At 39.0% G+C, this 22,376-nt stretch overlaps 1 protein-coding gene across 5 annotated transcripts in view; it reads right to left on the reverse strand.

Annotated features, from left to right (window-relative positions):
* Window positions 1–884: 884 nt before the first annotated feature.
* Window positions 885–22,376, reverse strand: part of CTPS2 (CTP synthase 2) — an 84,017-nt gene continuing 62,525 nt past the window's right edge. For 2 of the 5 annotated variants that reach the window (XM_038157166.1, XM_038157136.1), the window contains 7 exons: window positions 16,662–16,758; window positions 14,784–14,839; window positions 13,965–14,061; window positions 12,462–12,606; window positions 5,962–5,967; window positions 4,158–4,268; window positions 885–2,485 (listed from right to left, as the gene is read on the reverse strand). In XM_038157166.1, coding sequence (XP_038013094.1) covers window positions 4,199–4,268; window positions 5,962–5,967; window positions 12,462–12,606; window positions 13,965–14,061; window positions 14,784–14,839; window positions 16,662–16,758 — 471 coding nt within the window. In that variant the 3' untranslated portion in view covers window positions 885–2,485; window positions 4,158–4,198. Of the gene's footprint in view, window positions 2,486–3,966; window positions 4,024–4,157; window positions 4,269–5,961; window positions 5,968–12,461; window positions 12,607–13,964; window positions 14,062–14,783; window positions 14,840–16,661; window positions 16,759–22,376 lie in introns of all 5 variants that reach the window. The other 3 variants (XR_005259356.1, XR_005259357.1, XM_038157151.1) reach the window with 3 other exon arrangements.

The raw sequence follows: 22,376 nt of genomic DNA on the forward strand, positions 1-22,376 counted from the left end.
CACAGAATTTGGGAAAAAACTTTCATTTGCATTGCCATGGCAGCTGTAACACAGCTCTCCTGAGGAGGTTAGCTCAGGTTGGTAAGTCATCTGTTGCTCTTACACTTGACTTTCCCTTATGTCCTCCACATCATTTTGGGCAGCAAGACCTTGCCCTTATTTGTTGACAATCTGCTTCTTCTTACCTGAAAGCTTCCTTTAGCTTTGGGCTGCAATTCCTGCTTGAGAAAAGTCAACCTCTACTTTTAAGGTATTGCTCAAAACTTCCAGGGTCTTCCTGCAAAGCCAGGGCTTAGATGCCTCTAGAGGATTTCAGAAATAGTATCCCAGAGTTCCGTGAATCTCAGGTCACAGTAAGCCTTTCTTGGTACTACTCTGAATAAACAGTCACACTCTGTCTGATACTAATATGGTTTCAGAAAAACAGCACACTAATGTAGCATCTGGCCCACCCTCCCACTTGAACTCCCTGATGAGGAGCAGTCTGTTTGGTCAAGCAAATCCTCCTCACTAGATCCAAGCTCTGCAGGCATTACCCACTAGCACATGCAGGTTACGTCAAGCAGTTAAACAAGGGGAAGCAACCTCAGCTTTGGGAAGTACACATTAAGTACGTTAGGCAGGTGCTAAAGGAGCTCACCTGTAAAGCTGACAGTGAAACAGGAATCCACACTGCTGAGATGCAATACTGGACTGCAGACACTCAGTGAGACACACCTCTGTCCACAGAATCAGTGAAGTGCAATACCTACCCTGCAGTCCCATCCAAACTCGGATGCTGCTCCCCTTCTTTACCAGCAAGTGCAGCTTCATAATTAAATGATGAATTCTTTCTTTAACACCACAGTTCACAATTCATGATTCTTTAGCAGGTACCCAAACACTTCCAAATAACACGATTTATTGAAAATGTTTTGAAAATACATTTGCACATTACAGAGAATTGTAGGAAATTCTTCACTTTCCACAAAGCAGTGGCCAGTGTCTCTTGGGAAAGACATACAGTGACACCAATTCTGCTGTCATTATTTCTAAGGCACATATTCACAAACTACTTCAGGAAAGTGCAGCCATAAAAATACATTTTATATTTCATCACCATTAAAGCTTCTTTTAGTGAAAGGACAGATTTGCTGTGTAACCTGAGCTTTTCTAGAGCAATGCACAGCCCTCAAACTTGATGTTTTACAAAGCTGTAATAAGGAACATGGTGCTTCTTATTTTTGTGCAGATATTGACTTTTGATGAATTAAAGAAGACACTTTACCCAAAACCAAAATGAAACGCAACTCTCAAAATTCAGAATTTTTCTTTATAGGAAAGTGTTCCCCAAGCATCTTGAGCCCATCAGTTACATAGCTCAGGTTCAGCTTCTGTGACAGGTTTGATACTGCCCCAATGCTTATGGGATCCTTACACCCCTTGCACCTTAATGCTGCCTTACACCCAGAGCAGCACCTCTCACCTTCCTCTTCTGTCCCAGTGGTTCAGGCTCCAGCCCTGGCTTTGCAGGGCTGCCTGAGTTGAGATGCAGTGGAATAACTTGTGATTTCTAAATTAAAACACATCATTCCATTCCATTTGGGAATAAGTGCTACGATGACGGAGTGGTCACAGAATGCAGGAAAACAAGGGTGAACCTTACTTAATTTGTTTCACACTTATTTACTGCAGCTAACTGAGTGAGGCACAGCTGGAGCCCAGATAACACCCCAGATTTATGACTGGTTTTTCTACAACTTTCACAAAAGTGTTAAAACTGGAGTTTAATATATGAACGTATTTACTTTCTCTCTTACAGAATACAAATATGAAACCACCTTCTAATATCACTTCTGTAATTTTGTAGGTCAGAATTATGTTCAGCATTATCAGACTTCCAGGAGAAATACAGCAAATGAATTTATGTGAAATCAAATCGCTTATAAAAGCAAAGTGAAAAAACTTGTATCCAACATTAATTACTATAATCACATAGAGCTGAGGTACAGCAACCATTTTTCATTTGTACATATTGAACAGCAAAAAAAAAGTAATAAAAATATATATACAACCTTAATAGGAAAAAAAACCTGAAATGGTTTTCTACTGCTCAGGAGAAAGACAATTTTCTTTTAAATGCTTTAGTGCATTCCCTGCCTCATTCCCAAGAGCTCATGCATTTATTCTCCCTGTTCCAAGGCAAACTGAAATCAGTCAAATCTTTCCTCAAATCAAGAAAGCTGTGAACTAGTGAATTGATACATATTCACCTGAGATCACTCTGAAATATAGGACAAGATAATAATGATTAACAGCTAAGGTGCACAACTGTTTGGTAACTTTGGAAACAGCATTTACACAGAGCAGTTTGTGCTACAGAACAGTAAAACTGTCATCTGCAATGAGAATTATTGAACACAGCAGAGGAAGAAACAGTATGAGAACTGCAAGCAGCTTACTCTTCTACTTTCTTCTATTCAATATTGTCCTGTTCCCAAGTTTTCTGTAACATAAAAAGAGGGAGAGGAACGAAGAATAAATTTAGAAATATCAATTATTAAAAATATTTCATCTTTAACTCAGTTTATTTCATGCTTATGTAATTTTCACTCAAATTTGTTGACTAATTTCAAAGTAGTCCTATGTAAATTCTATGAGTAGATGCATTTTATCTAAAGTGAAATCACAAAGCTAAATATAATATACATGTGTATCCAGCTCTGATTAACGGGTAGAATTAACCATGAGATAAAAAAAAAAAAAAAAAGCCAATGCTTTTCTTATTTTTTGATATCTGGATTTAGTTATTTAATCTTTTCTAGAGTAATTCTGTTGAATAACAATTGGTATCCACTAGTGTCATGTTCAAACGAAATCAGCTTGGCTACTGATAACCACTTAAAAGCATCACAAAAGTACATTCATCCAAGCACTGAACAAGCCACGCTGCAACAGTAAACAGAGAAATACCATCCATAAATTCCACTGAGGAAAGCAAGGGCTTTTCCAGAGGGACTGCCCTGTACCTTGTGTTGGTCTCAAGGAACAGAACCATTGTGATGTTTGGAGGTGGAAAGGATCCAGGCAAGAGTGAAAAGGAACATTTGTCTACTTTTTTTTTTGGTTATTTTAGGACAGGCATCAGTACTGTATGTACATGTACCGGGTCATTAAGTCTCTTAACATTCTGTTCTTTTCCCTCATGATTTGGGGATGGATCATTATTCTTCAACATGTAGCACAGGAGAGCAAAAAAAAATTCAGTTGAAAATCACAAAAGAAATCCATGCATCTAAGGACTGAACTCCAATTTTTAGTATCTCATGCCACTACTTGGATCAGGAACCATCAGGCAGAAATGCTCTTCATATGTAGCCCTAAATTGTCTGCTCAGCAGAGCTGCTCAGTGTCAATACTATGTAAGACATAATCAGAGGAGAAAGTTGTGCCCTCCTCACAAAAGTGTTCAGAAATACTGAAAAGCTGAATGAGAGAGTCATACCAGCCCCAGCTCTGATGAATCCACATAGAAAAAAATAAAGTAATACCAAGTTTCAAGCTCAGATCCTGCAGAGATCAGGTGTCTCACAGGAAATACAACCTCCAAACTAAAAGGAAATCTATGACTACTATGTTTACGGCTGAATAAACAACAAATCCAACATCAGTCTGGCAAAACCCATGGCAAACAAAGCTACAATTTGATAAAACCTGTTTGTATCTCTATCACTCTGCAGATCAAACACATGTATTTATGTTGGGCTGTCTTTGTTGTATCAATGCATCAGATGCAATAACAGGTGAATATTAAGGCAAAATAAAAAATAATGTCTAGACAATGTAGTTGAAGTGATTCTGAATTGTAAACTGTAGACACAAAAAATGAAATATAATTTCAAAATGTATTTTTAATATATCTTCGAACACTAATACAACTTGGTTTTGTACGGCATCCTAAATAAAAGATGTACCCAAAATACTTACCAGACTTTAACATCTCAATTTCAGAGTTAAGCAGCAGAAGAGGAAAACAATTAAATGCTACAGACAAGAAAGAAGACATAAGCTCTCAGATGTGACTTGAAACAAATGAGAGAATTAAGTTAACTTTATTTCCTGTTTTAAGTCTAAAATCAATCAGTGTCATAAGGCAGTATCAAAACATTTCAGTTTACCTCAATAGCATCATCCATTTCTGTGCTCTCATATAATCATTTCAGCTTGTGTCAGAATAAGGAAACTCTTTTTCTGGAGAGCTGTCATCACTTAGGTCACTGTAGCTGTCACTGTTGGAACCAATAAGAATTCAGAAAGATCTAAACCAAATATTTCATTTCAAGCCCTCCAACCCATGGTGCATATGATCAACACTTTCCTCAAATGCAACCCATTTCCAGAAAAGTTCTTTAGGCTCATGCTAAAACCATGGTATTTTAGAGCACCTTCCTCTGAAGGAATGGGCTGAAGTCTGGAGTTTAAGACCTGATGCAAAATAATGCTCTACCTGATAAACAGTACAGGAGCATTTCTTTTTGCTTGACTCCTGTACATTCACTCTGCATTTTGCTGGTGCTGCATGTCTAAGATCATGGTTAACAAGATAGATAATAACAGGTATTCAGAGCTAAAATAAAACTAAATTCTCCCTTATGGTAAAGAAAATCATTGTTTTAACAAAAAAAAAAAATATTAGCTCACAATTCTACACTTAAATTACAGTTCTTGCTCTTTTAGTAAGAACACAAATAATTTTCATTGTACCAAGCAATATCCTGACAGTTTTTCTAGAGGTTTTATCCCCTTTTGTTGGGGCCTGAGAGAAACAGACTGGTTTTTAGAGACCAAATTCTCATGCAAGTGATTGTTTTATAAGTGGTAAGAACAAGGAAACTGAAGAACAGGAATCACCACAGTGACTCAGAAAACAAGTGCCCTCAAACCACATTTTCAGTCAGTGAGATGTCTATTGGGTCTCCAAGTTTATCTTAAATTTAAGTGCACTTCAGAAGTGCCTCCAGCCTCAACCCCTCCCTACTATACTTCATTCTACAGTCTGTTTTCCAGATATTTTGATTTCCCCAGATGAGAAGCCAGCAAAGGCAGCCCAGGGAACAGATAGCAGTAGTTGTGGTCACTCCTGTGACCCTCCAGAGCATAGGCCATGGTTAGCACAGTTCAGTGGGGATCTCTGGCCTCATTTGTGTGGGAACATCATGACAGCCTTGAGTGCCAACTCCATGCCAGGCACTGAGTGCCCAGCTGTCTTGTCACACCTCCCCTTTACCACACACCCCTTCATCCTCCAGACAACAGGACCCCACTCATGTCGTGTTCCCCATCTCTGGGCATGATCTCCTACTGAGACATCGAGCACACAGCCCACCCAGACAGAGCCTTATCAGTGACTGCCTTATCAGTGACTGCCTGCTGGGTGCTGCTTCAAGGGAGCCACGCACCCTGCAGCTGATGTGACTGCCCTGTGGGACAGTGAACAAACTGCACTCAGCTACTCTGCTGCTTGCTACTGAGCACTGCTTTGTAGCCTGAATTTCACCCTCTCTTCCTTGAGAGAAAAGGAAAACCAAAGAAAGAATAGGTAAAAAACCAGACACCTAAACAGAAGGGGACAGGATGAATGGCACCAACAGTCACGTCATTAAATTTCTACCTCTGTTAGGAAAGTTTCCCACAGTTACAGCAAGTCACTGTACCAAATTTGTGTAAAACAGCATAGATATTCTGGCTGTCCTAACATTAAGACTTTTTCCACAGCATTCTGCCCTTTTCTGTGTGACACACACTGCTGATGTGGTTCTTACAAAGGGTGTGTCACATCAGGCTAGTGTGAAATGCTCTATTTGATCATTTCATCAGCTGGTGATCAATTACACAGTTCAAGTGAGGAAAGTGTTGTTAACAGTATGATCAAGCATGCCAGATGCACACAGACAAACACAACATCACCAACACTGTACTTACTTTTTTCTGAAAGTACCCATGGAAACATGGAACAAAAATGCAGTATTATTAAAACAGTTATGCATTTTCACATCATAGCAAAATAGCAAATACTGTCCACAGAACAGAGAGTAAAACTGATTGTAGAGAACTGCACAATCTTATGACAGCCATGATTTTAGTCCAAAGTCTCCAGAGAACCTCTCTTTTTTTTAATTAGCTCTGCTGCCCAAGGGCAATCCCAGCCCAAAATCATGCCAGAGCTCTGTAAACACAGTATGGGAGTCAGATGCTTCAGTAGAAGTGCTCACCAACCCATGGGGCGAGTGGACACCTGCCCAGATTCATCTTTGGAGGCAGTCAGGTGCTGCTCCCCACCCAGCACTCTCCTCATAGGTCCTCCCCCACTCAGTGACACAGGTTTTAGAGGGATTTGCTCACAGAAGTGGATGCTTCTGTGATTTCACTGACTTACCACCCAAAGTTCTTAAGCCTGTTTTCAGTTTCCTGAAGCTGAGGCTCACCTGGCCACTGAGCAGAGGCTAAAACACTTCACTCAGCTGATGACAGTTTTGTTCCTGTTCCCACACTGCCCAATTTCAGTACAAGATTTGACACCAAATCCCAGAGAGGGGCTGACATCATCACATTCTTGACTTCTGCAGTAGCACCTCGCAGTCTCCCCTGCTTTAGGGCTGCTCTATGGGGTGTAAGTCAGTATATGTCTCACAAGCAGGCCACAGGGCAAGAAAGGCAGAGGAAATACCCAGGTAAGGATCAGCCCTTGGGCTTCAGACTCAGGTAGCTGTCAGCCTCTCAGTTTCAGTTGCTTGAATGATATGTCTAAGCATACCCAGAACCTGTGGCATAATCTTCAAAATAACAACTCGGGCCCCAAGGAAACCTGAACTTCAAGAGTCAGGCTGCCAGTGGACTTGAAAGCAAACAGGGACTTGTGAAACTTGGCATATCTACACCTGTATGTTACAGCTTCAAACCAGCACTGGTGTCAGGTTTCTGAGATTTACTCTGATGTCAAATATATTAGTATCATGTGTAATCTGAAGGAAAACTTCAGATTTAGGTAGCATTAACCAGAAGCAAGCCATCTTTTCTCTTTGGAATACATGTGTAGTTTGTTCCAAATTACAGTGAGTTGTACACAGACACTAAACACCAAACCCAAATGGATGCTTTGTGCTCACAGTTGGTAATATTCAGTAACCTCACTTAAATCTGCTGGCTGTGAAAGTGGTGGTGGTGAGAAACCAAATAAGCCCAGCTTTCTTTATTGAAATTCTTTTTCACACTGAGCCAACCACTGAAAAAATATGCTTACATTTGCTTCAGCAAGTTTTCTCTTAGTCTGTGTTCAAATTAATCAGTAATTATCTTGTGCAGGAGCCTGACACCCACTTCATCATATTTGCAACAATTCTTACAACAGTGGACTCCAACAAAAAGGAGCTACTGAGCAGATCTGAGGCCACCAGTTCGAAGACCTAACCCAAACAGGTTTTGTTTGGTTGGTTTGTTTGTTTTTGTGGGATCTCAAGTATAAAGTGGCGACCAAGGGAAAAAAAAAACCAAAACCATAACAAAACTCAATGCAGTGTCACTGGATCTAGTCAGTCACTTTAGATGAAGAATTTTGGTCACTTCACTCCTGTAAAATGGGTACTCTGTGAACTTTCTGGTTTTCACTTGGAAAATCCAGATCAATATTCTTTAGAGACAAAGCAGCAGTTTCAGGGAAGCTTTTCTTTCATTCATTTTTAATGTACAATTGACAAAAAACTCCTTTTCCAGAAACATAAGGAATTAAAATAATTACTACAGTAATGCTATACCCTGCAAGGTGCCAAGCTAAGTGCATTTCTTCCTCAGTGCAAATTAAAGATACATGAAGTACAGATAAATTTAGTACAGGCTGCAGTTGTTTAAGTTGTTTAGGTTTTGAGGACTCAGCAAAACGAAATCTGCAAATTGTTGTAATTTATTTCCCCCCAAAAAAGCTGAATTATTAAAATTATCATGTCATTAAAACATTTTTTGAATAAATGCATATTTGATTGTGCAATGGTTATAATTGTTGTCACCCATATTCTTGGTACATATTTTTATGATCATTATATGGTCACAAAAATCACAGATATCATTTACAGTCATAACAATTTTATCTATCATTTAAAAACATGATCATCATTTAAAATGATGGTCGTCATGATACAACCCTATGCCTCCATAAAACATCATTTCATTTGGGAATCCCTCAGCATAAACCCAAAACTCCTCAGTTCTGACCTGTGAGCCACCTGCCCTCACATAACTGGACCTAGGATAATATCTTCATTTGGGACAGGCACCAGCAGATCCCTACAATCACTGGAGAGAAGCAGGCTCTGACAGCACGTAATGCATACCTGACCCACAGAATGAATATAATGAGCTATATGGTTCCTTAAAGTGCATTTGCACTTAACAACTACAGAAAAAGACTTGAGGTCACAGCTCAGAAGGGTTTTCACTGTAAGCATCTAACATTTAAATGACAAAGTTAACTGACATAACTAGCCATTACTAAGTATAGTAATAGTTAAGCCAGTATAGTTAAGAAAGGATTTCCTTTAAAACTTTTCTGTAGTTTTCTGTAAGAGCTCTGAGGGTAACAGGGCCTTTGCTGTCCCAACCATCCCCACCTGGGACTGCACCCCTGGAAGGCCACTGGAGCCAGAGCACTTGCCTTCTGTGGCAACTGTGGTACTGACTGAGGACACCATCCCCACCAGGACAGCTCCCACCCCTGGCTCCTGGAGCGCCATCTTTCGTGGAGCAGCCCCTCTCTTGCTGCTCTCCTGACAACCTTCAAATCAATTTCCATCAAATCACATGTCTGAATTCAGCCAAGGTCAGGAGCATGATGCTGTGCCAAATGTGTTCTCGACTGGGGACAACATACAGGGGACATCAGGCACAGAACGTGTCACACAGGCTGTTTTCTGTCCTGTTCACAGGTGCTTTCCTCCACAGCTGATCTGAGAGCTGGACCATGCTGATGCAGTAAGCACCCTATGGGCAAATTTTCTGAGGTTTTTGGTGTTTCATTTAATGCACCATTCTTTCTGCTCTCTGGCCACTTTTGTTCCTTGTCTCTGAACACAGCTCATAGGTCATCTTTCATTAATATTTTTCCTAGAACTCAAGAGTACTCTGTGACTAAATGGCATTGGATTGGTGCTGGACATTAGCATATTCACTAATGCTTTGCAAAGGTTTTTTTTTGGCAGTAGTCAGTGTTGCCTACACTTACTCACCTAGGAACACCTTATTTCCTACATTTCCTCCCCTCTACTGAATATTTGTGTTTAAATTATTTATCTTTAGCTTTTTTCTTCTTCCTCCAAAGATGTCATTATATTCAGCAGAGATTACTAAATTCCCTACATATTTTTTGTTACTTCTTTGTTCTGAATAGCACTTCCAGCTCTTATTCAAATGACATTATTTGCAAATATAATTAATGCACTCAGGTTCACTCTTGCAGGCCATTAATAAAGGAGCTGGTTGTAGACAAAGAAGAAATAAAGCTTGCTGATGCTAAACTGGATAAGGGAAAAAAACAAAACAAAACAAGCAACATGGCTTTATTGTACACCAGTGATTTTGCAACCCATATTATATTGTTCCCAAAGACAAGTCAGTTTTTATTAATTTTTTCTTATGTCTTAGTAAAAGCCAACAACATTACACGTGAAGTTCCCCTCTCCATCCACTAGTTTCCCATTAAAACCCTTTGTTTCTCTTTTAAAGCAGCATATTTTTGGGTATTGTACACTTTTGAGTCTCATGTAGTTTTGGTTTTCTCTGTCCTTGAAAATGAAAATGTAAACTGGCAGCCTCCCACCACATTCCTCACTTCTGTATGAGATGGTGACTTCAGTATTTCCATGGAAAGGTTTGGAAAAGGTCATGATCTAAAGCCATTCACGAGGAAATGAAGTGCAGGGCTTTGATGGTTGGGCACTTGTGCCATAAAGCACAAGAGGCTGAAACCACAAAGGCAACTCGGATGCCCAACTAGTACTTCAGGTAAATAAGTAACAATTAATCACTGAGCTACTCTGATCCTTTGGTCAGTCCTTGACTGTCTCTTGGTGTATACACTGACATTTCTAGGAACCAAATTTCTCCCAGAAAATGCATTCCAGTCTCAAACTAGGTATGCTCATGCCTATTTGGGCCTATGTCTGTAACAGACTGGGCCTTACAAAAATTTAAGAGACAGTTTATTCACTTTCATTTATTTAGGGCACTCTCCCAGAAGTTGTAATGCATCCTTGAAGTTATTATTAGCTTGGCTTATGAGCTGGGACTTCTGTCCAGGTGTCAAATATTCTAAAATCACACCCTAATTATGGGGCTATTAAATGTTCTGGAGCAATAGTTTCCTGTTAAGACTCTCATGCTGAAATACCTATTTCCCTTTCTCTCAGGACTTCATCCTTCACTCTCTCTTTAGTGTTTATGGTAGCCTTGCTTTGGTAATCTGCTCAGCTTGCTGGTCTCCACAAATTCTCTTGCAGCTTACTTTGCTCTAGTCCACAGCATGACTAAAACTCTCGTGGGTGGTGCTGGATGAGGTGTGCAGAAAATCCTCTCCTCAGGTTTCTTTCAGCCTTGCTAGGACATGCCTTAGCTTTACAACTCAATGACATCAGTAGCACTCTGGGGTTTAAAGGTTTACATTGGAAATCTTTGCACTCAGCAGGTGGGTATGTTAATATGAGTGTGTGTGCCATGAGTAACACTGCAATTCCCTCCTGAACATTCTTCCATACGAAATCTTCCTCTTTTAGCCTCAAAATGCCTTCCTATTCCAGTGATCTTCCTCAAGACACAGGGGTACTGCTGGATTGCTGTGTAACTAGGTAAACAGCAAAAATCTGCAATTTTATAGATTAAGTTTTGGAGTGTGGATTTTTGTCTTTGCTAAATGTTTAAGATTTGGTAGGAGTTTATTCTATGAAAATGAAGAAAAAGAGTTAGGTATACATTTTGAATGATTAATTCAAATAAGTCTAAGTGGGGAAAACTCAGGAATGGCTGAAACTTTAGGTTAGGGTTAGACAGCATAGTTGGTATAACACTAAGGGATGTAAATTAGCAGGATGCATGCAGATCATTTATTTTAAAAAAAGTAATTTTTCTTTATCTCAGATAAATAAATAGGGTTACTTATGGGACAAAGCAGTGTAAGAAAGGACATTGGGGCCTGTGAAGCAAGATGAAGTGTGAGTCAGGGTGCTCACCAAGAGGGTAAGGCTGAAGATCACTGTGATGGAAGACTCTGCCTTGCCAAGCACCACAAAAATTTGATCATTTGATCTGTGTATTGCACCAGCACACCTTTTAAAAGGTTGCTAATGTTATGACTGCTTCTAACAATAACATGCTAAGGTAACAGGAGTGTTTAAATCAAGCTCTGGTTTGCAGATCAGAAATTCATTCTGTCTGTATGTATGTCATTGCACAACTGGGCAGAGTGAATAAAAACTGATCCCCATAAGGAATAGGAGACCAAAACAGATTGGTCTGGTCTGGCTTGGCTGTTTTCCCATTACTACTCAAACTTGAATAAAATTTCTATTTCTCTCTTAACAAACAGACCTTATTTGAATAGAACACAAGATTTGGGGTGGGGGGGAAGCCCAACCCACAGAATTAATTAGTTTGGTGTCTTGTTTAGAGGAAAAGCCAACATGCCAGAGTTGGATCTGTTCAATGTTATCATTCAGTCATTTTATGATTTTGTTTTTTTATTTCTTGATACTGTGCCCAAGGCTTCCCTCTGATTTCTTTATTAATGTTATTATAATGAAATTTTAACTGTTGTTAATATCATTGAAATAAACAAGAATTAGTTAACCCTGGCTAAAAAATACATTGGGACATTCAATAAACCAAAGCCTCTGTGTCCAAGAGATCAAGGACAGAGTTTTGGCTGAACCATCCAGTTCTGACCTAGATCCAAATTCTTCTGTAAGTCTAAAGGTATCCCAACTGTTTTATTTCAGGCCTGTCTCTGAAAGATAGTATTTATTATTTAGCTACTGCAAAATAAAATCAGTGTTTTCTTTGTTGTTATTATTATCATTCAAGTACAACTAGGTACAAATTTCACTTCATTGCTTGATCCTCTAGCAAATCTCTTTCCCTATGAAGCTACTGTCAATGGAAGTTAACACAGGAGGCTGCTATCTTCATTTGAATTTATTAATGGTTTTTTACTTTTTTTCTGATTGTAATGTTCTGGCTTTAGCTTCTGAAAAGGAAGAAGTGAGGAACTGAGCTTCCTGCTTACAGGTTATTTTACACCCAGGTATATGACAGGCACACAGTCACAAGTAAATCAATACATGAAGAACTCCCTTTTCCTCTTCTGGGCTTCACAATTGAAGGATGGGATAGTCCCTCCAAAAATGTGACAGTCAAACTGCAGGCAAGCAACAAAGAAAGATTACCTTGGAGACAATTTACATCCACGCTGCAGGTATGCATTCAGTGTCCCAGTTGCTGCTAGCAAAAGTCCAAGGTAAGGAGGTGAAGGTTTCATAGGTCTTGAGGAAAATTCTGGGTGGAATTGAACTCCCACAAAATATGGGTGATCTGCAAGATAGGCATCAAAGAAAATTACACAATGTAGGAAGAAGATAGTAGAAAAACTTTTAGGAAAAACCCTTATTGAAGTTTTCAGACTAGTGTCCAGAAGCCAGAGCAGCACATGTCAATTTAAGGGTGAGGCAGCAGAAAACTTCTTTCCTCAAAAAGCAACTGACAACAGAAGCAGAAGTTTGGTTGGGCAAACTAAGGAAAAATCATCCTCTGATTCACAAAAACTGAATAATAAACCTCTACCAACATGTAAGGGTGGGGGGAGAGGGACACAATTGGAAAAGTCACAAAGTTTACAATTACCATGTTATTTTCACGGTATTTTGGTTTGCAGTATCTATTTATGCATGTCTATTCAGAACAATATGCTCAAAGCAGGGACAAACTCAAAGTTCAATCAAGTTTCTGTCAGCTTTGTCTAGTCAAGTTTTGGAGGTCTCTGCTTCAAGGATGAAGATTTCACAGACCATCTAGGTAATACACTCCAGTAATGTCATATACTTTGGCTATACTCAATGTATACACATTTCACAAATGAAACACAAATTGGGAAAAATGAAACGCATATTTGGACCTGACCAAGAATATTTGAGGGTGCTTAGGGAGCAGGGCAATGTCACTGTGAAACTGGCATATAGATAAAAATCTATGAAAGGCCAGAGGTCTCTGATGACTAGAAAAAGGCAGTCACCATGCCCTTCTTCAAGACAAAAAGAAGGCTCCAAGAAACCACAGAAAATTCCTGACCTTCAGAACATGAAGAGAGAGCACTGGCTTTCCTTAATTCTGACTTTAGCAAAGCTTTTCATATGATTTCCTATCCTTTAAGTTGGAAGCTGTGGACTATGGGTAGACCACAAAGTGTGTTAAAAAAATGGCCAGACTTCTGGATTCAAAGAACAGCCATGAGTGGTTTGAAGTCCAAGCAACAGCATACTTGGAGGTACTCAAAACCTGACTGATACAACTCTAGAGAACCTGACCTATATTTGAAGGTAGCCCTGTGCTGAAGCAGAAGGTTGGACTATATGACCTCCCAAATTACTCAATGATTCTACAATGCCAAATCCCCCTGAACTAGACTTGGGACCTTTTGGAAAAGGAGCACATTTGTCCCACATAATCAAATACGTGCAGAGCCTTTGCAAAGTGTAAGACTTTTCTTAACCTACTCTGAATTTTTGCCCATTGTAATACACAAGGGGAGTTAGCAGTATCCCCTAAAATGATCTTGGCTGTTAAGACAGCTAAATATTGTGTCTACGTGTCACTCAACAAACTATAGTTTATAGTTTATAGTTCATACAGTTTTAACAGATGCAGTAAGTATTACAAACAAGTAAGACACTCACTCTCCAGTTCGATAATTTCCATCCTGTTCCCTTCTGTATCATGGCCAACAAATTTCAAACCTTTCCCTTCAAAGAAGTGAGTCAATTCTGGGTTCACCTGAAACATTGAAAGCAATAACAATGGTAGTTCTGCTCATTTTTGATTTAACAAACAGTAGCAGTTAATTGCAATGTTTTTAGATGCATACAAGAACGAAGAGAATTGAGTAAGGGTTGGGAACTTTTGCTTTCTTGTTTTAACAACTCTGGCATAAATTTGTAAAAGTGGGCATTTTTATTAAATAAAGAGATGAATCAGCAGTTTTAAAAGTTACCATGCAATACTCAAAATTTAAAGCCAGGGTCACTTCTGCTTGCTGCTCTCCTGAATCCAAACAGCCTGAATTCCCTCTTTTTAAACGGCCCACCAGATGCAGACTGACCTCCCCTTTGAACACTGAATTTCAGTGGTTATGACAAAAGCTGTGATGCAGCTCTCCTTCAAACTGAGGAGCTCTGCAGTGAGCTGTCTCATTTCCTTGATGATATTTTAACCACTCAGTTACTATCCAAACTTTGAGCAGGTTTGCCACCATCACGTTCTCCTCCCTTTTAAGGAAGGTTAATATTGTCTGAATCAGTTACATGCACATATCTGATAGTTCAAGGCCCTTTAGAGACATTGATGGAGTCAGATCCCTTCTGAACTACCTCAGAGATAACTCCAGGAGTCCACCTCGTGTGTGTCTCCTTGAGAGTCAGTATTCAGAAAGTATTCAGGCACCTTATCCCAGATGTTTACATACAGAGGAGTGGACCAATACAAAGGACAGTACTTACCTCATATCGATGCCTGTGTCGCTCCTCTACAAACATTTCATCACCATACAGCTTCCCTGAATATACAACAAAAGAGAAATTAAAAGTCTATGTGTTGCTTTAATAGTGGCTACAATTATTCCTTGTAATTTAAACCTCAAAGAAGTCACATTTAACACTTGTTAAACACAACAAGACATTATTCATCTCACTGCGTTCTTCTGTTCTTCCTGAGTGATGACTAGTTTCTTTTAATTCACTGTTACCTGAGTTTATTCAGGATTCATATTCAACATTCCTTGACTAGAAATAGCTTAGGCAAACTAGAATCTAAACACACTTTAACTAATTTAAATTGTAAAGCTTTAAAGCTTTAAAAAAAAAAAGCCTGAGTGAACCAGCAATGTAAAATCCCTTCAGGGTTTTACAACAGTTGTAGACAAAAGATGCAGGGAAAGAAGCCTTTTAGTAGCATCTGTTCCATTTTAATAGATTATGCATGGCACCTGGCATAGTACCTCCAAAGAACAGAGAATATTGCTTTTCTCTGTTTTCCTGATCTCATTACCCAAATGACTCTGGCAGTCTTCATTTCAAGAAGCACATTTCTGTGCGTCATTTCAAACACTCTGCATTTCACAGCAACAAGGAGCAAGTTTGAGATATGCAGTAAACAAGATTTCAATCATATCTCTTACTTATAATCATGGCCCAAACTTTGCTCTCAATTTACACTAAGGTCATGAGAATTACTGTCTTGCTAGGGGGTTGGTACATGAACTAAACTGCCAAGAGCATCTTCAAAAACTGTAGAATAATAGTACTGCCGTTTTACAAAATATGGTGTATGTCTTAATTTTAAAGGACACCTTTTCAAAACTATTATTTCCATCCAAGTTATAAAGCATAACAAAAAGAAATCAGATTTCCTGATTAAACTACCATAGCTTTTTCTTGTTCTTTCCAAAGATCTAAACAGATCTAAACAACTCTTAATATTGGTCAAGAGTTACAACACATGTTAATTTTTATTAACTTTTCCAAGAAGTGTTTAGGTCACACAACAACTTGTACATTGTGATATGCATGTCTATATCAGACATAGGCAAAGAGTCCCCCAGGCTAGTTAGATCTGTAGTGTGGGCATCTCTAGAACTGCAGATTTTTCATTAAAAGTGCATATGGTATTACACTCTGGTCTCCTGCTGAAGTAGATGTAATTTTTAAGTACTCAGAAGGATACATTCCTTAAGTTTAACATGACTAAATAGAGAATACCTCAGATCAATATCAGGGGTAGGGCAATATAAGAAATACATAATGTTAGTTAATGGACAAGAAATTACTTTTTACATTTTTGCAGCATCAACTATATTACTACTGTATAATGGGCTGATTAACAGGAGACAAGTATTACTTCAATTTTAAAATACACATAGATCTAATTAAATAACTTTTTCTATATTCTGGTTGCTTTTATTTTGTTATCTGAAGCATCCTGTAACAGCAAATCATTTTCCTTTTCTGCAACAGATACTCTGCTTTCCCAAAACAAGACTGCTTTCAGGATCAGGCTAGAAAACAGGAAGAAAGCACTCTGACCTTCCCAAGAACACAATGAATTTAACTGGATGAGAAGAATTTCTGTTTTCTCAACATTTTACTTATTGTTTTTAAAAAACCACCAGCCCTCAGTGACAGTTTCACTGGGAGCTACAGATGCATTGCATTTCTTTTTTTCACTCCAATTCTCAGTAAATGTAAATAACAGGATCAGAGTGAATGAACTCAGGGAAGCTGCCACCTAAATGTTTGCTTAAAATGATAGTATTTATGATTTTCCATGTTACAAAGCTCCTATCCAAAAGGCAAAGTCATAAGAGCAGAAAAAAAACTTACTTAAAACAGAATTTTCAGTTTTAAAAACAGTCCTCCTCTTCCCCAGTCTCATTGTTCCTCCCATATCTCCAGGATTGTGTTCTGGCATGTCAATAACCTGTAGAGAAAAGTTGCTCAGACACTGTTTCATTCAACACATAAAAAAATCCTAACCCAAACAGGCCTAGCCTAGCAAGTTGCATAGATTTCTAAGTGGCAGCTTTACGTATTTTACCTCCAACCATTCCCAACCATTATTCCTCTTTTGTTTTTCTAATGTTTTGTTCTTCAATACTGCATTGTAATAGACTGACAATGTTAACTAGTTTGTGACCAATGTTTTCATTTAATGTTATGATTAACAATAGCAACTTACTGATTTCTTATTTTAATTTTTTGGGGTGGAAAACACACCTTTCTTTTAAAAATTATACCAAAATGTTACCAATATGATAACTCCAAAGCTATTCTTTGTGCTAAGATAGTACACTGATTTTTAAAAATTCAAATTCATAGACCAAAAAAAGTCCACCAAGTGATAAAGACACCATCTCTGGAAAAACAAAGTCCCTGAAGCTCACAGAGGCTGAAAGATTATACATATTAAATATGGGTAAATATTCCCATACACTAAGCCATTTCTTATATTGCTTTTTCTTATGCTAAGAGGCAGAAACAGCTGTGGTATCAAGTGAGAAGACAACCAACCTCTTTCCTGGGAAGTAGGAAGAGGGGAAGGGCATGCAGCAGCAGAGTGAAAAGAGGACACTTGCAGCGAGAGGATAATGTTGTAAAAGCAGAGTATGAGAACAGGTGACTCCAGTATGTGTGTGCTATTTCAGATTACAGATATAACTAATTTATCACAGAAAATGGAAAACCATTCCCCCCCTTCAACTCTACTAAAGGGTTCTCAGATTGCTGAAGGGTAAAATACTGTGTTGCCTTGTATGAAGAGTATGCTATTTAACATAAAATTTAAAGACAAGGATATACAAATACTGGGTTTGAGGAGTGAATGAAGCAAATGAGTCAAATGGCTTCTACATGGGTCAAGTGAAACCCAGGATAGTGGGATCTGGGGCAAGTGAGAAACCACAGCTTAGTGGAAAGAGTGCACTTAGTTTTGCTCAGTTTGAATAACCTTGTAGGGTCTCACAATCCAGTTTAGAGGACATCTGTCTAAGAGAGGTAAAACAGTTTGAAATTGTAGAAACATGAGCTGAAGCCTTGACCTGTGTTCTTGTATTCACATAAACACAGTCAAGTGAGAAATGTAATTGACAAAGAAAAGTTCTAAAAATACAAATACTCACATATATGGGTAATCTCAAATGGACTTTTATTAACCTTAATTTGCCCTCTGAGAGTAAGGAAAACAATATCTGATGATACACTTCATAAAGTGAAGTAATTCAATTTAGGAGGGATGGTGGAAAGTGCTTAACCTTTGGCCCTGTGCCAATGCATTTCAGCTGTGTAATTATCTCTGTACAACCTTATACAACCTTATACATTCAAAATGTTATTTATAAGCAATATATTCATTATAAAATGTCAGCAGCAGGAGTTGTGATCAAACCAATGGGATATTACAGAGTCTTCAATTACCTCTCAAATCACAAAGCTGAGGACTGTGCAAGATGTTGAGCTAAGCCTCCCTCCACAAATGCAAAAAATAAAAGAAAACCCATTCACTGAATCCTTACTAGTTTAAAAGTATGAAATTTACTGAGTTTATTTTATTTCCTTTCATTTATTTTCAGTTTTTTTCCCTGAAGCAGTGCAGTGGCCACAAAAAAAAAAAAAAAAGAAGAGGGTCTCAGAAGTAGAGCAATTGCTCTGCTGAAGGCTTCTGTCATCCTCCGGGTCAGACCCCCACATGGCACTGCCAGCCCTACAAAAATTTGGCTGGAGACATGGTCTCACAGGGAAGGTTCAGGTGAGTTTCAACATCAAGTGTGTGTGTCTGTGTGTCTGTGTGTCTGTCTGTGTGCTTTCAGCTCTCCATCTCTCCCAATACTGTTTTATTAGTAAGAAATAGACAAGGTTTGATATATTACCTTTTGTCATCAGGTGACAAAAGGAGCTATTTATGAATTAATGCCTTGGAACTGCTTTGGCTCTGTGGCCCAGATGAACTCCAGCAACTACAACAGCCCAGCCCTCAATATTACTTGTTTATATATTACTTGAGTTTCTCTACAACAACATCTGTGCAAGAAGCTTTTAAAACCAAAGTGGCACTGCTGCCCTACAGCCCAAAGAAAGCGATGACAATCAGAAAAACAACGTCACATTAATGAAATATTTTGCCATATTATACAGAATTTATTTGATCAGAAAAAGAAGAGGTTTCAGATAGTGGTCATTTGAAGAACTGTGCAACTGATTAGATTCTTCAACAAGCTTATGCTTCCTGGCACAGAATAAATCAGATCTTCCTACACATTAGTTCTTTGAAGGTCAGAGAACAGCACAGAACAGGCATCACAAGCAACAGAAAAGTATCAGTAGGGAGGCTGCAAGAATATATAAGGCATCAATTAGGTCTTTCTTACCCAAATCTCTGAAAACTGCCAACACTACAGGGATTTTATAGAGATTTTATATGTATTACACCAGACAGCCAATATGAAATTAAGAGTGAATCAGTGTAACACAACACAAAGCACATTCTAGATATAAAGCAGTCTGATCACTATTTAATCATGTTACTAATGAATAGTGACTTCAACTATCCATGAACAGAAATCTTCTTTCAGATATCTACTGCTTGGATTGCTTCATTGTTGATAGAAAACATATAAAAGCTAATGAGAAAACCTTTCAAGCCCTGACACTCAACACAGAGCAGCCAAGGCTCTGAAAGCCCCCCACCTACCATTTTAGCAATCATGCCAGGACCATTACATTTTATCTTTGTTTTGCCTCATGTTCTGCAATGCCATTTTGAGAAATTCATCTACTCTGGTTTCCTTGGCAGGGGAAGGGGAGGGAGTGGGGGGTGTCTGCTTGGGTTTTGTTTGCAGGCTTGGTTTTTGAGGAGTTGAGGAAGGAGATGGGCATTACTTGATTTGAACAACTGATAGCTAAACAGCTTTGGAAGCACATTTTTACAAGTTTGGGATCCAGGTTTTTTTGTCTTTTTACTCTGTCTTTGACTGGTGAGCAAAAGATTTAGCAATGCTGAAATAAGTTACAACACATGTAAGTGCTGATCAAAGCACCGGGAGATGCCACGGCCCTGGAGATTACCTGAACACTCAGAAGAGCTCTGAACACAGCACACAAGAGATTGTGCAGAGGGAAAGCTGACAGGAACAGGGAATGCAGTGACAGGTACTGATGAATACTAATCCCTGCCGAACACAGCTATGAAAAAAAATCCAGCAGCACAAACTGACAAGGACTCAAACCAAACTTAAGGAACTCATCCTTTTATTGATTCTTCTATCATTCTCTGCAGGATTAGTCAGTACTTGCTAGATTTCATCAAATCAATCAATCACAAGTTAGTCAGTAAAAAAACCCAGACACCAACAAATGGGATGTTTATACTAACATCTATTCTGTTTTAGAAACAAACTCAGTACAAATATTTTAAAGAAAAAGTTGACAACTGCAACACTACCAGGGGCATGGAGAGCTTCCAACTTGGCAAGGAAACCAAAATGACAGACTTTCCCTGTTCATTAAAAATGAGGTTTACATTTTCAGTTACTGAAAGAATGTGCAAACATTACATCTGCCTGAATCCCTTGCTCCCTCTTCCCCCAGAGATATCCCAGTTCCAAGCAAACTGCATCACTGCTCACCCATCGGAAGCACTCGGTGCCCTTGGACTGAATTAACTGCCAACAAAGCCCCTTGCAGATTTCAGACTACTCAGGGCTGCATTACTCTGACTGAAGTAATGTTGCTTTTAAAAGAATGTCCACCATCAGGTGTAAGATCAAAGCAGAAATTATCACTAGCTGATTCGTGCAATTACATACTGATACGAGTAACTAGCTTGAAAAATCCTGTCCTCTACTCTCTTCAATAAGCTACAGCACAGTATCCAAACATTCCAACAAATACCAGTTTAAATTTCTTAAAATTCCTAAAAACCCACAGAATACTACTGTCAACTCTTTTCCAGTTTGGGTGATCCTCTTCTCCACAGATTTGTTGTTTCCTATTTTAGAATTAAGTAACTGCGATGAAGCATTTATTTATTGAAGTCTGAAAGCTCTCTAAGGATTCTGTCTAAGCAGAAATTCTGCTAGAGAATGTTTTGTAACTTTTTGTCTAGAAGAATTCATGAAGGGCGTGGCTTCTTTTCAAACAGTGCTTACTCACTCGTAAGCAGAGTGCAATGAACTGAGGAAGTTAATGGAGAAGTTGATATGCAAAGCCCATAAAGATATTGCTTAACAGCATTTTGAGAACTCATTCAAGTTACTCCAAACACATCCTAGAGTTAGCTTAAAGACTTAATCAAGCAGAAAGTTTCAGACTGTTAGCATTAGTGAAAGGCACAGGCTCAGATAGTGCTGGCTATAGAAATACACTGGAGCGGCAGTCACACCATGCCACGAAGGGCAGAATTTGCCACAGACTCGAACAACTAAAAAGGATGTGCAAGAGCATTCTCAGACTTCAGATTGGTCCATCTCACATCATAGTTAATGACTAAATACTGATTTCATTTCAGAAAGATCAGCAAATCCATAGCTAGGTGAAATCCTTAATCCTATCATATATATCTTTAAAAAATCAGAACTCTGTCACCGCCTTTGAAGAGGACTTCTCCAGCTGCAATTCCTAGTAGGTGTAATTCTGCCCCTACCAAATGCCCTTAAATCTACATCAGGTATACCAGAAAGGGGAAGGCATGAAGCAAGTCTGTGTCTCTGAGCATCCTAAAGAGAGGGAAGAACCTCAAGAGTGAGATAGAGCCTGGTGCTCTCTTCACCAAACATACCACCCATAATGGTGAGACAGCAATAATCAAACACAGCCTGGGACTGTTTGAACAGCACTGGGCTTGGGTGGTCTCCAACTCAGAGAATTAGTATATCCTGCAGGCAACTGCCACAGAAGATTGGGCCACAGACAAGCCTCATTACCTAAACTACACAAAATAGCCACAGAAACATGAGATTGTCCCTGGCAGACACAAAGCACTACAGATGTTTCACCCTCAAAATTGTCAAGTGTCCTATGCTTGCTCCTCCCTGAGTTACCATGCCTGAGCAAGCATCCATTCCAGTTGTTACTCATTCATGAACAGACCTGTGCTAGTTTGAACCACTTCATTATCAGTTATTTCTGCCTTCAGCAAGTAAGACAGAAGGAAAAGTGTTTACTTCAAGGAAAGTGAGCAGGAAAATTGGTTATTTCACTGGTCACTACTCCAGACCTTCACTGAGGAGAATTACTGATACCAGCTTTCAGGCAATGCTCAGTGCATTGTACTGCCCTAGTACTTCTTGAAGAAATTCTGTTCCTCTGCCATAAAAATCAATATCCTCACAGGGAACATGAGGAGAACTAGAAACTGTTTTTCATCCCATTTTCCTGAAGTAATCAAACCACCATCGGACTTGTAAGAGAGATTAGACTGCCTGGATTCTAACAACTGATTCTTCTCACAGAATGGTGTCACCACCCATTAGATCTTCTGTCCACCTTCCAAATCTGCTCAGTGAGGATCTGGTACTTGATAACCAGGGACACAGAAACTGAGGC

Source organism: Motacilla alba, chromosome 1 (genome assembly GCF_015832195.1).
Source record: "Motacilla alba alba isolate MOTALB_02 chromosome 1, Motacilla_alba_V1.0_pri, whole genome shotgun sequence".
NCBI lineage: Eukaryota > Metazoa > Chordata > Aves > Passeriformes > Motacillidae > Motacilla > Motacilla alba.